Source organism: Petromyzon marinus, unplaced genomic scaffold (assembly GCF_048934315.1).
Source record: "Petromyzon marinus isolate PM22_M1 ecotype Great Lakes invasive population unplaced genomic scaffold, UKy_Petmar_22M1.pri1.0 PM_Scaffold_96, whole genome shotgun sequence".
Lineage (NCBI taxonomy): Eukaryota > Metazoa > Chordata > Hyperoartia > Petromyzontiformes > Petromyzontidae > Petromyzon > Petromyzon marinus.
This window is the reverse complement of record NW_027423706.1, coordinates 23,408-39,912: the sequence shown is the minus strand read 5'-3', so window position 1 is coordinate 39,912 and position 16,505 is coordinate 23,408. Positions and strand designations below refer to the sequence as shown.

General features: G+C 50.0%; 1 protein-coding gene across 1 annotated transcript in view; it reads left to right on the top strand.

Annotated features, from left to right (window-relative positions):
* The window catches only part of LOC116938354 (uncharacterized), an 84,528-nt gene extending 71,515 nt beyond the window's left edge, over window positions 1–13,013 (top strand). The window contains exon 11 of the mRNA XM_076064983.1: window positions 12,676–13,013. Within this exon, the coding sequence (XP_075921098.1) occupies window positions 12,676–12,787 (112 nt within the window). The 3' untranslated portion in view covers window positions 12,788–13,013. The remainder of the gene's footprint in view (window positions 1–12,675) is intronic.
* The last annotated feature ends 3,492 nt before the right edge of the window (window positions 13,014–16,505 follow it).

The window sequence follows — 16,505 nt, the reverse complement described above, 5'->3', positions numbered from 1 at the left end:
TGTGTGTCTCACTCTGTCTCACTGTGTGTCTCACTGTGTGTATCTCACTGTGTGTGTCTCACTGTGTGTGTCTCTGTGTCTCACTGTGTGTGTCTCACTCTGTGTGTCTCGCTGTGTGTGTCTCACTGTGTGTGTCTCTGTGTCTCACTGTGTGTGTCTCACTCTGTGTGTGTCACTCTGTGTGTCTGTGTGTCTCACCGTGTGTGTCTCACTGTGTGTGTCTGTATGTCTCTGTGTCTCACTGTGTGTGTCTCACTCTGTGTGTCTCTCTGTGTGTGTCTCACTGTGTGTGTCTCTGTGTCTCACTGTGTGTGTCTCCCTCTGTGTCTCACTGTGTGTGTCTCACTGTGTGTGTCTCACTGTGTGTGTCTCACTGTGTGTGTCACTGTGTGTCTCACTGTGTGTGTCTCACTGTGTGTGTCTCACTGTGTGTGTCTCACTGTGTGTGTCTGTGTGTCTCCCTCTGTCTCACTGTGTCTCTCACTGTGTGTGTCTCACTGTGTGTGTCTCACTCTGTGTGTCTCACTGTGTGTGTCTCACTGTGTGTCTCTGTCTCACTCTGTGTGTCTCACTGTGTCTCTGTGTGTGTCTCACTGTGTGTGTCTCACTGTGTGTCTCACTCTGTGTCTCTGTGTCTCTGTGTGTCTCACTCTGTGTGTCTCACTGTGTCTCTGTGTGTGTCTCCCTCTGTGTCTCACTGTGTGTGTCTCACTGTGTGTGTCTCACTGTGTGTGTCTCACTGTGTGTGTCACTGTGTGTCTCACTGTGTGTGTCTCACTGTGTGTGTCTCACTGTGTGTGTCTCACTGTGTGTGTCTGTTTGTCTCCCTCTGTCTCACTGTGTCTCTCACTGTGTGTGTCTCACTGTGTGTGTCTCACTGTGTGTGTCTCACTGTGTGTGTCTGTGTGTCTCACTCTGTCTCACTGTGTCTCTCACTGTGTGTGTCTCTCTGTGTGTGTCTCACTGTGTGTGTCTCTGTGTCTCACTGTGTGTGTCTCCCTCTGTGTCTCACTGTGTGTGTCTCACTGTATGTGTCTCACTCTGTGTGTCTCACTGTGTGTGTCTCACTCTGTGTGTCTCACTGTGTGTGTCTCACTCTGTGTGTGTCACTCTGTGTGTCTCACTGTGTGTGTGTCTCTCTGTGTGTGTCTCACTCTGTGTGTCTCACTCTGTGTGTGTCACTCTGTGTGTGTCACTCTGTGTGTCTCTGTGTGTCTCACTGTGTGTGTCTCTGTGTCTCACTGTGTGTGTCTCACTCTGTGTGTGTCTCACTGTGTGTGTCTCTGTGTCTCACTGTGTGTGTGTCTCTCTGTGTGTGTCTCACTCTGTGTGTCTCACTCTGTGTCTCTGTGTGTCTCACTGTGTGTGTCTGTGTGTCTCACTCTGTGTGTGTCTCACTGTGTGTGTCTCTGTGTGTCTCTCTGTCTGTGTCTCACTGTGTTTCTCACAGTGTGTGTCTCTGTGTGTCTCTCTGTGTGTGTCTGTGTGTGTCTCACTGTGTGTGTCTCACTGTGTCTCTGTTTGTGTCTCACTGTGTGTGTCTCACTGTGTCTCACTGTGTCTCACTGTGTGTGTCTCACTGTGTGTGTCTGTGTGTCTCACTGTGTTGTCTCACTGTGTGTGTCTCACTGTGTGTGTCTCACTGTGTGTGTCTCACTGTGTCTCTGTGTGTGTCTCACTGTGTGTGTCTCACTGTGTCTCACTGTGTCTCACTGTGTGTGTCTCACTGTGTCTCACTGTGTGTGTCTGTGTGTCTCACTGTGTTGTCTCCCTCTGTGTCTCACTGTGTGTGTCTCACTGTCTGTATCTGTGTGTCTCACTCTGTCTCACTGTGTGTCTCACTGTGTGTGTCTCACTGTGTGTGTCTCACTGTGTGTGTCTCTGTGTCTCACTGTGTGTGTCTCACTCTGTGTGTCTCGCTGTGTGTGTCTCACTGTGTGTGTCTCTGTGTCTCACTGTGTGTGTCTCACTCTGTGTGTGTCACTCTGTGTGTCTGTGTGTCTCACCGTGTGTGTCTCACTGTGTGTGTCTGTATGTCTCTGTGTCTCACTGTGTGTGTCTCACTCTGTGTGTCTCTCTGTGTGTGTCTCACTGTGTGTTTCTCTGTGTCTCACTGTGTGTGTCTCCCTCTGTGTCTCACTGTGTGTGTCTCACTGTGTGTGTCTCACTGTGTGTGTCACTGTGTGTGTCTCACTGTGTGTGTCTCACTCTGTGTGTCTCACTGTGTGTGTCTGTGTGTCTCACTCTGTCTCACTGTGTCTCTCACTGTGTGTGTCTCACTGTGTGTGTCTCACTGTGTGTGTCTCACTGTGTGTGTCTGTGTGTCTCACTGTGTGTGTCTCACTGTGTGTGTCTCACTGTGTGTGTCTCACTGTGTGTGTCTCACTGTGTGTGTCTCACTGTGTGTGTCTGTGTGTCTCCCTGTGTCTCACTGTGTCTCTCACTGTGTGTGTCTCACTGTGTGTGTCTCACTGTGTGTGTCTGTGTGTCTCACTCTGTCTCACTGTGTCTCTCACTGTGTGTGTCTCTCTGTGTGTGTCTCACTGTGTGTGTCTCTGTGTCTCACTGTGTGTGTCTCCCTCTGTGTCTCACTGTGTGTGTCTCACTCTGTGTGTCTCACTGTGTGTGTCTCACTCTGTGTGTGTCACTCTGTGTGTCTCACTGTGTGTGTCTCTCTGTGTGTCTCTGTGTGTCTCACTGTGTGTGTCTCTGTGTCTCACTGTGTGTGTCTCACTCTGTGTGTGTGTCTCACTGTGTGTGTCTCTGTGTCTCACTGTGTGTGTGTCTCTCTGTGTGTGTCTCACTCTGTGTGTCTCACTCTGTGTCTCTGTGTGTCTCACTGTGTGTGTCTGTGTGTCTCACTCTGTGTGTGTCTCACTGTGTGTGTCTTACTGTGTGTGTCTCTGTGTGTCTCTCTTTCTGTGTCTCACTGTGTTTCTCACAGTGTGTGTCTCTGTGTGTCTCTCTGTGTGTGTCTGTGTGTGTCTCACTGTGTGTGTCTCACTGTGTCTCTGTTTGTGTCTCACTGTGTGTGTCTCACTGTGTCTCACTGTGTCTCACTGTGTGTGTCTGTGTGTCTCACTGTGTTGTCTCACTGTGTGTGTCTCACTGTGTGTGTCTCACTGTGTGTGTCTCACTGTGTCTCTGTGTGTGTCTCACTGTGTGTGTCTCACTGTGTCTCACTGTGTCTCACTGTGTGTGTCTCACTGTGTCTCACTGTGTGTGTCTGTGTGTCTCACTGTGTTGTCTCCCTCTGTGTCTCACTGTGTGTGTCTCACTGTCTGTATCTGTGTGTCTCACTCTGTCTCACTGTGTGTCTCACTGTGTGTGTCTCACTGTGTGTGTCTCACTGTGTGTGTCTCTGTGTCTCACTGTGTGTGTCTCACTCTGTGTGTCTCGCTGTGTGTGTCTCACTGTGTGTGTCTCTGTGTCTCACTGTGTGTGTCTCACTCTGTGTGTGTCACTCTGTGTGTCTGTGTGTCTCACCGTGTGTGTCTCACTGTGTGTGTCTGTGTGTCTCTGTGTCTCACTGTGTGTGTCTCACTCTGTGTGTCTCTCTGTGTGTGTCTCACTGTGTGTGTCTCTGTGTCTCACTGTGTGTGTCTCCCTCTGTGTCTCACTGTGTGTGTCTCACTGTGTGTGTCTCACTGTGTGTGTCTCACTGTGTGTGTCACTGTGTGTCTCACTGTGTGTGTCTCACTGTGTGTGTCTCACTGTGTGTGTCTCACTGTGTGTGTCTGTGTGTCTCCCTCTGTCTCACTGTGTCTCTCACTGTGTGTGTCTCACTGTGTGTGTCTCACTGTGTGTGTCTCACTGTGTGTGTCTGTGTGTCTCACTCTGTCTCACTGTGTCTCTCACTGTGTGTGTCTCTCTGTGTGTGTCTCACTGTGTGTGTCTCTGTGTCTCACTGTGTGTGTCTCCCTCTGTGTCTCACTGTGTGTGTCTCACTGTATGTGTCTCACTCTGTGTGTCTCACTGTGTGTGTCTCACTCTGTGTGTCTCACTGTGTGTGTCTCACTCTGTGTGTGTCACTCTGTGTGTCTCACTGTGTGTGTGTCTCTCTGTGTGTGTCTCACTCTGTGTGTCTCACTCTGTGTGTGTCACTTTGTGTGTGTCACTCTGTGTGTCTCTGTGTGTCTCACTGTGTGTGTCTCTGTGTCTCACTGTGTGTGTCTCACTCTGTGTGTGTCTCACTGTGTGTGTCTCTGTGTCTCACTGTGTGTGTGTCTCTCTGTGTGTGTCTCACTCTGTGTGTCTCACTCTGTGTCTCTGTGTGTCTCACTGTGTGTGTCTGTGTGTCTCACTCTGTGTGTGTCTCACTGTGTGTGTCTCTGTGTGTCTCTCTGTCTGTGTCTCACTGTGTTTCTCACAGTGTGTGTCTCTGTGTGTCTCTCTGTGTGTGTCTGTGTGTGTCTCACTGTGTGTGTCTCACTGTGTCTCTGTTTGTGTCTCACTGTGTGTGTCTCACTGTGTCTCACTGTGTCTCACTGTGTGTGTCTCACTGTGTGTGTCTGTGTGTCTCACTGTGTTGTCTCACTGTGTGTGTCTCACTGTGTGTGTCTCACTGTGTGTGTCTCACTGTGTCTCTGTGTGTGTCTCACTGTGTGTGTCTCACTGTGTCTCACTGTGTCTCACTGTGTGTGTCTCACTGTGTCTCACTGTGTGTGTCTGTGTGTCTCACTGTGTTGTCTCCCTCTGTGTCTCACTGTGTGTGTCTCACTGTCTGTATCTGTGTGTCTCACTCTGTCTCACTGTGTGTCTCACTGTGTGTGTCTCACTGTGTGTGTCTCACTGTGTGTGTCTCTGTGTCTCACTGTGTGTGTCTCACTCTGTGTGTCTCGCTGTGTGTGTCTCACTGTGTGTGTCTCTGTGTCTCACTGTGTGTGTCTCACTCTGTGTGTGTCACTCTGTGTGTCTGTGTGTCTCACCGTGTGTGTCTCACTGTGTGTGTCTGTATGTCTCTGTGTCTCACTGTGTGTGTCTCACTCTGTGTGTCTCTCTGTGTGTGTCTCACTGTGTGTGTCTCTGTGTCTCACTGTGTGTGTCTCCCTCTGTGTCTCACTGTGTGTGTCTCACTGTGTGTGTCTCACTGTGTGTGTCACTGTGTGTGTCTCACTGTGTGTGTCTCACTCTGTGTGTCTCACTGTGTGTGTCTGTGTGTCTCACTCTGTCTCACTGTGTCTCTCACTGTGTGTGTCTCACTGTGTGTGTCTCACTGTGTGTGTCTCACTGTGTGTGTCTGTGTGTCTCACTGTGTGTGTCTCACTGTGTGTGTCTCACTGTGTGTGTCTCACTGTGTGTGTCTCACTGTGTGTGTCTCACTGTGTGTGTCTGTGTGTCTCCCTCTGTCTCACTGTGTCTCTCACTGTGTGTGTCTCACTGTGTGTGTCTCACTGTGTGTGTCTCACTGTGTGTGTCTGTGTGTCTCACTCTGTCTCACTGTGTCTCTCACTGTGTGTGTCTCTCTGTGTGTGTCTCACTGTGTGTGTCTCTGTGTCTCACTGTGTGTGTCTCCCTCTGTGTCTCACTGTGTGTGTCTCACTCTGTGTGTCTCACTGTGTGTGTCTCACTCTGTGTGTGTCACTCTGTGTGTCTCACTGTGTGTGTGTCTCTCTGTGTGTGTCTCACTCTGTGTGTCTCACTCTGTGTGTGTCACTCTGTGTGTGTCACTCTGTGTGTCTCTGTGTGTCTCACTGTGTGTGTCTCTGTGTCTCACTGTGTGTCTCACTCTGTGTGTGTCTCACTGTGTGTGTCTCTGTGTCTCACTGTGTGTGTGTCTCTCTGTGTGTGTCTCACTCTGTGTGTCTCACTCTGTGTCTCTGTGTGTCTCACTGTGTGTGTCTGTGTGTCTCACTCTGTGTGTGTCTCACTGTGTGTGTCTCACAGTGTGTGTCTCTGTGTGTCTCTCTGTCTGTGTCTCACTGTGTTTCTCACAGTGTGTGTCTCTGTGTGTCTCTCTGTGTGTGTCTGTGTGTGTCTCACTGTGTGTGTCTCACTGTGTCTCTGTTTGTGTCTCACTGTGTGTGTCTCACTGTGTCTCACTGTGTGTGTCTCACTGTGTGTGTCTCACTGTGTGTGTCTGTGTGTCTCACTGTGTTGTCTCACTGTGTGTGTCTCACTGTGTGTGTCTCACTGTGTGTGTCTGTGTGTGTCTCACTGTGTGTGTCTCACTGTGTCTCACTGTGTCTCACTGTGTGTGTCTCACTGTGTCTCACTGTGTGTGTCTGTGTGTCTCACTGTGTTGTCTCCCTCTGTGTCTCACTGTGTGTCTCACTGTGTGTGTCTCACTGTGTGTGTCTCTGTGTCTCACTGTGTGTGTCTCACTCTGTGTGTCTCGCTGTGTGTGTCTCACTGTGTGTGTCTCTGTGTCTCACTGTGTGTGTCTCACTCTGTGTGTGTCACTCTGTGTGTCTGTGTGTCTCACCGTGTGTGTCTCACTGTGTGTGTCTGTGTGTCTCTGTGTCTCACTGTGTGTGTCTCACTCTGTGTGTCTCTCTGTGTGTGTCTCACTGTGTGTGTCTCTGTGTCTCACTGTGTGTGTCTCACTGTGTGTGTCTCACTGTGTGTGTCACTGTGTGTCTCACTGTGTGTGTCTCACTGTGTGTGTCTCACTCTGTGTGTCTCACTGTGTGTGTCTGTGTGTCTCACTCTGTCTCACTGTGTCTCTCACTGTGTGTGTCTCACTGTGTGTGTCTCACTGTGTGTGTCTCACTGTGTGTGTCTGTGTGTCTCACTGTGTGTGTCTCACTGTGTGTGTCTCACTGTGTGTGTCTGTGTGTCTCCCTCTGTCTCACTGTGTCTCTCACTGTGTGTCTCACTGTGTGTGTCTCACTGTGTGTCTCACTGTGTGTGTCTCACTGTGTGTGTCTCACTGTGTGTGTCTGTGTGTCTCACTCTGTCTCACTGTGTCTCTCACTGTGTGTGTCTCTCTGTGTGTGTCTCACTGTGTGTGTCTCTGTGTCTCACTGTGTGTGTCTCCCTCTGTGTCTCACTGTGTGTGTCTCACTGTATGTGTCTCACTCTGTGTGTCTCACTGTGTGTGTCTCACTCTGTGTGTCTCACTGTGTGTGTCTCACTGTGTGTGTCTCACTCTGTGTGTGTCACTCTGTGTGTCTCACTGTGTGTGTGTCTCTCTGTGTGTGTCTCACTCTGTGTGTCTCACTCTGTGTGTGTCACTCTGTGTGTCTCTGTGTGTCTCACTGTGTGTGTCTCTGTGTCTCACTGTGTGTGTCTCACTCTGTGTGTGTCTCACTGTGTGTGTCTCTGTGTCTCACTGTGTGTGTGTCTCTCTGTGTGTGTCTTACTCTGTGTGTCTCACTCTGTGTCTCTGTGTGTCTCACTGTGTGTGTCTGTGTGTCTCACTCTGTGTGTGTCTCACTGTGTGTGTCTCTGTGTGTCTCTCTGTCTGTGTCTCACTGTGTTTCTCACAGTGTGTGTCTCTGTGTGTCTCTCTGTGTGTGTCTGTGTGTGTCTCACTGTGTGTGTCTCACTGTGTCTCTGTTTGTGTCTCACTGTGTGTGTCTCACTGTGTCTCACTGTGTGTGTCTCACTGTGTGTGTCTGTGTGTCTCACTGTGTTGTCTCACTGTGTGTGTCTCACTGTGTGTGTCTCACTGTGTGTGTCTCACTGTGTGTGTCTGTGTGTCTCACTCTGTCTCACTGTGTGTCTCACTGTGTGTGTCTCACTGTGTGTGTCTCACTGTGTGTGTCTCTGTGTCTCACTGTGTGTGTCTCCCTCTGTGTCTCACTGTGTGTGTCTCACTGTATGTGTCTCACTCTGTGTGTCTCACTGTGTGTGTCTCACTCTGTGTGTCTCACTCTGTGTGTCTCACTGTGTGTGTCTCACTCTGTGTGTGTCACTCTGTGTGTCTCACGCTGTGTGTCTGTGTGTCTCACTGTGTGTGTGTGTCTCTCTCTGTGTGTCTCACTCTGTGTGTCTCACTCTGTGTGTCTCACTCTGTGTGTGTCACTCTGTGTGTGTCACTCTGTGTGTCTCTGTGTGTCTCACTGTGTGTGTCTGTGTGTCTCACTCTGTGTGTGTCTCACTGTGTGTCTCACTGTGTGTGTGTCTCTCTGTGTGTCTCACTGTGTGTGTCTCACTCTGTGTGTCTGTGTGTCTCACTGTGTGTGTGTCTCTCTGTGTGTGTCTCACTCTGTGTGTCTCACTCTGTGTGTGTCACTCTGTGTGTGTCACTCTGTGTGTCTCTGTGTGTCTCACTGTGTGTGTCTCTGTGTCTCACTGTGTGTGTCTCACTGTGTGTGTCTCTGTGTCTCACTGTGTGTGTGTCTCTCTGTGTGTGTCTCACTCTGTGTGTCTCACTCTGTGTGTCTTTGTGTGTCTCACTGTGTGTGTCTGTGTGTCTCACTCTGTGTGTGTCTCACTGTGTGTGTCTCACTGTGTGTGTCTCACTGTGTGTGTCTCTGTGTGTCTCTCTGTCTGTGTCTCACTGTGTTTCTCACAGTGTGTGTCTCTGTGTGTCTCTCTGTGTGTGTCTGTGTGTCTCACTATGTGTGTGTCTCTCTGTGTGTGTCACTCTGTGTGTGTCACTCTGTGTGTCTCACTGTGTGTGTCTGTGTGTCTCACTCTGTGTGTGTCTCACTGTGTGTGTCTCACTCTGTGTGTGTCACTCTGTGTGTCTCACTGTGTGTGTCTGTGTGTCTCACTCTGTGTGTGTCTCTCTGTGTGTGTCTCTCTGTGTGTGTCTCACTGTGTGTGTCTCACTGTGTTTCTCACAGTGTGTGTCTCTGTGTGTCTCACTGTGTCTGTCTGTGTGTCTCACTGTGTGTGTCTCACTGTGTGTGTCTCACTGTGTGTGTCTCACTGTGTGTGTCTGTGTGTCTCACTCTGTCTCACTGTGTGTCTCACTGTGTGTGTCTCACTGTGTGTGTCTCACTGTGTGTGCCTCACTGTGTGTGTCTCACTGTGTGTGTCTCATTGTGTGTGTCTGTGTGTCTCACTGTGTGTGTCTCACTGTGTGTGTCTCACTGTGTGTGTCTCACTGTGTGTGTCTCTGTGTCTCACTGTGTGTGTCTTTATGTCTCACTGTGTGTGTTTCACTGTGTGTGTCTCAGTGTGTGTCACTGTGTGTCTCACTGTGTGTGTCTCACTGTGTGTGTCTCACTCTGTGTCTCACTGTGTGTGTCACTGTGTGTCTCACTGTGTGTGTCTCACTGTGTGTGTCAGTGTGTGTCTCACTGTGTGTGTCTCACTGTGTGTGTCTCACTCTGTGTGTCTTTGTGTTTCACTGTGTGTGTCTCACTGTGTGTGTCACTGTGTGTCTCACTGTGTGTGTCTCACTGTGTGTGTCTCACTCTGTGTCTCACTGTGTGTGTCACTGTGTGTCTCACTGTGTGTGTCTCACTGTGTGTGTCTCACTCTGTGTGTCTCACTCTGTGTGTCTCTGTGTGTCTCACTGTGTGTGTCTGTGTGTCTCACTCTGTGTGTGTCTCACTGTGTGTGTCTCACTGTGTGTGTCTCTGTGTGTCTCTCTGTCTGTGTCTCTGTGTCTCACTGTGTGTATCTCACTGTGTGTGTCTCACTCTGTGTGTGTCTCACTGTGTGTGTCTCACTGTGTGTGTCTCTGTGTGTCTCTCTGTCTGTGTCTCTGTGTCTCACTGTGTGTATCTCACTGTGTGTGTCTCACTCTGTGTGTCTCACTGTGTGTGTCTCTCTGTGTGTGTATCTGTGTCTCTCTCTGTGTGTGTCTCACTGTGTCTGTCTGTGTGTCTCACTGTGTGTGTCTCACTGTGTGTGTCTCACTGTGTGTCTCACTCTGTGTGTCTCACTCTGTGTGTCTCATTGTGTGTGTCTGTGTGTCTCACTGTGTGTGTCTCACTGTGTGTGTCTGTGTGTCTCACTGTGTGTGTCTCTCTGTGTGTGTCTCACTGTGTGTGTCTCTCTGTTTGTGTGTCTCTGTGTGTGTCTCACTGTGTGTGTGTCTCACTGTGTGTGTCTCTGTGTCTCTGTGTCTCACTGTGTGTGTCTCACTGTGTGTGTCAGTGTGTGTCTCACTGTGTGTGTCTCACTGTGTGTGTCTCACTCTGTGTGTCTTTGTGTTTCACTGTGTGTGTCTCACTGTGTGTGTCACTGTGTGTCTCACTGTGTGTGTCTCACTGTGTGTGTCTCACTCTGTGTCTCACTGTGTGTGTCACTGTGTGTCTCACTGTGTGTGTCTCACTGTGTGTGTCTCACTCTGTGTGTCTCACTCTGTGTGTCTCTGTGTGTCTCACTGTGTGTGTCTGTGTGTCTCACTCTGTGTGTGTCTCACTGTGTGTGTCTCACTGTGTGTGTCTCTGTGTGTCTCTCTGTCTGTGTCTCTGTGTCTCACTGTGTGTATCTCACTGTGTGTGTCTCACTCTGTGTGTGTCTCACTGTGTGTGTCTCACTGTGTGTGTCTCTGTGTGTCTCTCTGTCTGTGTCTCTGTGTCTCACTGTGTGTATCTCACTGTGTGTGTCTCACTCTGTGTGTCTCACTGTGTGTGTCTCTCTGTGTGTGTATCTGTGTCTCTCTCTGTGTGTGTCTCACTGTGTCTGTCTGTGTGTCTCACTGTGTGTGTCTCACTGTGTGTGTCTCACTGTGTGTCTCACTGTGTGTGTCTCACTCTGTGTGTCTCACTGTGTGTGTCTCACTGTGTGTGTCTCACTGTGTGTGTCTGTGTGTCTCACTGTGTGTGTCTCTCTGTGTGTGTCTCACTGTGTGTGTCTCTCTGTTTGTGTGTCTCTGTGTGTGTCTCACTGTGTGTGTGTCTCACTGTGTGTGTCTCTGTGTCTCTGTGCCTCACTGTGTGTGTCTCACTGTGTGTGTCTCTGTGTCTCAATGTGTGTGGCTCACTGTGTGTGTCTCTGTGTCTCACTGTGTGTGTCTCACTGTGTGTGTCTCAGTGTGTGTGTCTCACTGTGTGTGTCTCTCTGTGTGTGTCTCACTGTGTGTGTCTCTCCGTGTGTGTCTCTCTGTGTGTGTCTCACTGTGTGTGTCTCACTGTGTGTGTCTCTGTCTCACTGTGTGTGTCTCACTGTGTGTCTCACTGTGTGTGTCTCTGTCTCACTGTGTGTGTCTCACTGTCTCTGTCTCACTGTGTGTCTCACTGTGTGTCTCACTGTGTGTGTCTCTGTGTGTGTCTCACTGTGTGTGTCTCACTGTGTGTGTCTCTGTGTGTGTCTCACTCTGTGTGTCTCACTGTGTGTGTCTCTGTCTCACTGTCTCTGTCTCACTGTGTGTGTCTCACTGTGTGTGTCTCTGTGTGTGTCTCACTGTGTGTGTCTCTGTGCCTCACTGTGTGTGTCTCACTGTGTGTGTCTCTGTGTGTGTCTCACTGTGTGTGTCTCTGTGTCTCTCTGTGTGTGTCTCACTGTGTGTCTCTGTGTCTCTCTTTGTGTGTCTCTGTGTGTGTCTCTGTGTCTCTGCGTGTGTAGTGGTGAGAGTGACGACCCTGTGTACGAGTCTCTGTCTCACTGTGTGTGTCTCTGTCTCATTGTGTGTGTCTCTGTGTCTCTGTGTGTGTAGTAGTGAGAGTGACGACCCTGTGTACGAGTCTCTGTCTCACTGTGTGTGTCTCTGTCTCACTGTGTGTCTCACTGTGTGTGTCTCTGTTTGTGTCTCTGTCTCACTGTGTGTGTCTCTGTCTCACTGTGTGTCTCACTGTGTGTCTCTGTGTCTCTGCGTGTGTCTCTGTCTCACTGTGTGTGTCTCTGTGTGCCTCTCTGTGTCTCTGTGTGTGTAGTGGTGAGAGTGACGACCCTGTGTACGAGTCTCTGTCTCACTGTGTGTGTCTCACTGTGTGTGTCTCACTGTGTGTGTCTCTGTCTCACTGTGTGTGTCTCACTGTGTGTCTCACTCTGTGTCTCACTGTGTGTGTCTCTGCGTGTGTAGTGGTGAGAGTGACGACCCTGTGTACGAGTCTCTGTGTCTCACTGTGTGTGTCTCTGTCTCACTGTGTGTGTCTCTGTCTCACTGTGTGTGTCTCTGTCTCACTGTGTGTCTCTCTGTCTCTCTGTGTCTCTCCGTGTGTGTCTCTCTGTGTGTGTCTCTGTCTCACTGTGTGTGTCTCACTGTGTGTGTCTCTGTGTCTCTGCGTGTGTAGTGGTGAGAGTGACGACCCTGTGTACGAGTCTCTGTCTCACTGTGTGTGTCTCACTGTGTGTGTCTCTGTCTCACTGTGTGTCTCTGTGTGTGTAGTGGTGAGAGTGACGACCCTGTGTACGAGTCTCTGTCTCACTGTGTGTGTCTCTGTCTCACTGTGTGTGTCTCTGTGTCTCTGTGTCTCTGTGTGTGTAGTGGTGAGAGTGACGACCCTGTGTACGAGTCTCTGTCTCACTGTGTGTGTCTCACTGTGTGTGTCTCTGTCTCACTGTGTGTGTCTCACTGTGTGTGTCTCTGTCTCACTGTGTGTGTCTCACTGTGTGTGTCTCACTGTGTGTGTCTCTGTCTCTGTGTGTGTAGTGGTGAGAGTGACGACTCTGTGTACGAGTCTCTGTCTCACTGTGTGTGTCTCACTGTGTGTGTCTCTGTCTCACTGTGTGTGTCTCTGTCTCACTGTGTGTGTCTCACTGTGTGTGTCTCTGTCTCACTGTGTGTGTCTCTGTGTGTGTAGTGGTGAGAGTGACGACCCTGTGTACGAGTCTCTGTCTCACTGTGTGTGTCTCACTGTGTGTGTCTCTGTGACTCTGTGTGTGTAGTGGTGAGAGTGACGACCCTGTGTACGAGTCTCTGGAGGAGTTCCACGTCTTTGCCCTGACCCACGTCCTCAAGAGGCACACACTGTGTGTCTCTGTGTCTGTGTGTGTGTAGTGGTGAGAGTGACGACCCTGTGTACGAGTCTCTGTCTCACTGTGTGTGTCTCACTGTGTGTGTCTCACTGTGTGTGTCTCACTGTGTGTGTCTGTGTGTGTAGTGGTGAGAGTGACGACCCTGTGTACGAGTCTCTGGAGGAGTTCCACGTCTTTGCCCTGACCCACGTTCTCAAGAGGCCGATCATCGTCATTGCTGACACGGTGCTCAGGGATTCGGGCGGAGAAGGTCTGTCTCACTGTCTCACTGTGTGTGTGTCTCTCTGTGTCTGTCTCACTGTGCGTGTCTCTCTGTGTCTCACTGTGTGTGTCTCTCTGTGTGTGTATCACTGTGTGTGTCTCGCTGTCTCACTGTGTGTGTCTCTCTGTGTGTGTCTCGCTGTCTCACTGTGTGTGTGTCTCTCTGTGTGTGTCTCTCTGTGTGTGTCTCGCTGTCTCACTGTGTGTGTGTCTCTCTGTGTCTCTGTGTGTCTCTCTGTGTGTCTCACTGTCTCACTGTGTGTGTCTCTCTGTGTCTGTCTCACTGTCTCACTGTGTGTGTCTGTCTCACTGTCTCACTGTGTGTGTGTCTCGCTGTCTCACTGTGTGTGTGTCTCTCTGTGTCTCTGTGTGTCTCTCTGTGTCTCTGTGTGTCTCACTGTGTGTCTCTCTCTGTGTCTCTGTGTGTGTGTCTCTCTGTGTCTCTGTGTGTCTCACTGTGTCTCTGTGTGTGTGTCTCACTGTCTCACTGTGTGTGTCTGTCTCACTGTCTCTCTGTGTGTGTCTGTTTCACTGTCTCACTGTGTGTGTCTCACTGTGTGTGTCTCACTGTGTGTGTGTCTCGCTGTGTGTGTCTCACTGTCTCACTGTGTGTGTCTCTGTCTCACTGTGTGTGTCTCTCTGTGTCTCTGTGTGTCTCACTGTGTGTGTCTCACTGTGTGTGTCTCTCTGTGTCTCTGTGTGTGTGTCTCACTGTGTGTGTGTCTCACTGTGTGTGTGTCTCACTGTGTGTGTGTCTCACTGTCTCACTGTGCGTGTCTCTCTCTGTGTGTGTCTCGCTGTCTCACTGTGTGTGTCTCACTGTGCGTGTCTCTCTGTGTGTCTCACTGTGTGTCTCTCTGTGTATGTATCACTGTGTGTGTCTCGCTGTCTCACTGTGTGTGTCTCTCTGTGTGTGTCTCTCTGTGTGTGTCTCGCTGTCTCACTGTGTGTGTGTCTCTCTGTGTCTCTGTGTGTCTCACTGTGTGTGTCTCTCTGTGTCTCTGTGTGTGTCTGTCTCACTGTCTCACTGTGTGTGTCTGTCTCACTGTCTCACTGTGTGTCTCTGTGTGTCTCTGTGTGTGTGTCTCACTGTGTTTGTCTCACAGTCTCACTGTGTGTGTCTCTGTCTCACTGTGTGTGTCTTTCTGTGTGTGTGTCACTGTCTCACTGTGTGTGTCTCACTGTGTGTGTCTCACTGTGTGTGTCTCTGTGTGTCTCACTGTGTGTGTCTCTCTGTGTCTCTGTGTGTGTCTCTCTGTGTGTGTCTCACTGTCTCACTGTGTGTGTCTCACTGTGTGTGTCTCACTGTGTGTGTGTCTCGCTGTCTCACTGTGTGTGTCTCTGTGTGTCTCACTGTGTGTCTCTGTGTGTGTCTCTCTGTGTCTCTGTGTGTGTCTCTGTGTCACTGTGTGTGTCTCTCTGTCTCACTGTGCGTGTCTCTCTGTGTCTCTGTGTGTCTCACTGTCTCACTGTGTGTGTCTCTCTGTGTGTGTTTCACTGTCTCACTGTGTGTATCTCTCTGTGTCTCACTGTGTGTGTCTCTCTGTGTGTGTCTCACTGTCTCACTGTGTGTGTCTATGTGTGTGTGTCTCTCTGTGTGTGTCTCACTGTGTGCCTCTCTGTGTGTCTCTCTGTGTGTGTCTCACTGTGTGTCTCTCTGTGTGTGTCTCTCTGTGTGTGTCTCTCTGTGTGTCTCTGTGTGTCTCACTGTCTCTCTGTGTGTGTCTCACTGCCTCACTGTGTGTGTGTCTCTCTGTGTCTCTGTGTGTCTCACTGTGTGTGTCTCTCTGTGTCTCTGTGTGTGTGTCTCTCTGTGTCTCTGTGTGTCTCACTGTGTGTGTCTCTCTGTGTGTCTCTGTGTCTCACTGTGTGTGTGTCTCACTGTCTCACTGTGTGTGTCTCACTGTCTCACTGTGTGTTTCTCACTGTCTCACTGTGTGTGTCTCTCTGTGTCTCTGTGTGTCTCACTGTGTGTGTCTCACTGTGTGTCTCTATGTGTCTCTGTGTGTGTGTCTCTGTGTCTCACTGTGTCTGTCTCACTGTCTCACTGTGTGTGTCTCTCTGTGTCTCACTGTGTGTCTCTGTGTGTGTGTCTCTCTGTGTCTCTGTGTGTGTCTCTGTGTCTCTGTGTGTGTCTCTCTGTCTCACTGTGTCTGTCTCACTGTCTCACTGTGTGTCTCTCTGTGTCTCTGTGTGTGTGTCACTGTGTGTCTCTGTGTGTTTCTCCGTGTGTATGTGTCTCACTGTCTCACTGTGTGTCTCTCTGTGTCTGTCTCACTGTGTGTGTCTCTCTGTGTCTGTGTGTGTCTCTCTGTGTGTCTCTCTGTGTCTCTCTGTGTCTCTCTGTGTCTCTGTGTGTGTCTCTCTTTGTCTCTGCGTGTGTCTCTGTGTCTCTCTATGTGTCTCTCTGTGTCTCTCTGTGTGTCTCTCTGTGTCTCTGTGTGTGTCTCTCTGTCTCACTGTGTGTGTCTCTCTGTGTGTCTGTATGTCTCACTGTCTCACTGTGTTTGTCTCACTTTGTGTGTCTCTCTGTCTCTGTATGTGTGTATCTGTGTGCGTCTCACTATCTCTCTGTGTCTCACTGTGTGTGTCTCTCTGTGTGTGTCTCACTGTGTCTCGGTGTGTGTCTCTGTGTCTCACTGTGTGTGTCTCACTGTGTCTCACTGTGTCTCTGTGTGTGTCTCTCTGTGTGTGTCTCACTGTGTCTCGGTGTGTGTCTCTGTGTGTCTCACTGTGTGTGTCTCACTGCGTCTCACTGTGTCTCTGTGTGTGTCACTGTGTGTTTCTCTGTGTGTGTCTCACTGTGTCTCACTGTGTGTCTCTCTGTGTGTGTGTCTCACTGTCTCTCCGTGTGTCTCTCTTTGTGTCTCACTGTGTGTGTCTCTCTGTGTCTCTGTGTGTGTCTCTCTATGTGTGTATCTGTGTCTCACTGTCTCGCTGTGTGTCTCTCTCTCACTGTGTCTCACTATCTCTCTGTGTGTCTTTCTGTGTGTGTCTCTCTGTGTTTCTGCGTGTCTTACTCTCTCTCTGTGTGTGTCTCTCTCACTGTCTCACTATCTCTCTGTGTGCTTTTGTGTTTCTCTGTGTATCACTGTGTGTCTCTGTGTGTCTCACTGTGTGTCTCTCTGTGTGTGCGTGTGTCTCACTGTCTCTCCGTGTGTCTCTCTGTCTCACTGTGTGTGTCTGTCTGTGTGTGTCTCTCTGTGTGTGTCTCACTATCTCTCTCTGTGTTTCACTGCCTCATTGTCTCTCTGTCTCACTGTGTCTCCGTCTGTGTGTCTCTGTCTGTGTGTCTCACTGTGCGTCTCTGTCTCACTGTCTCTCACTGTCTCACTAGCTCTCTCTGTGTCTCTCTGTGTCTCACTGTCTCACTGTCTCTCTTTGTCTCTGTCTGTGTGTCTCTGTCTATGTGTCTCACTGTTCGTCTCTGTCTCACTGTCTCTCACTGACTCACTGTCTGTGTGTCTCACTGTGTCTCT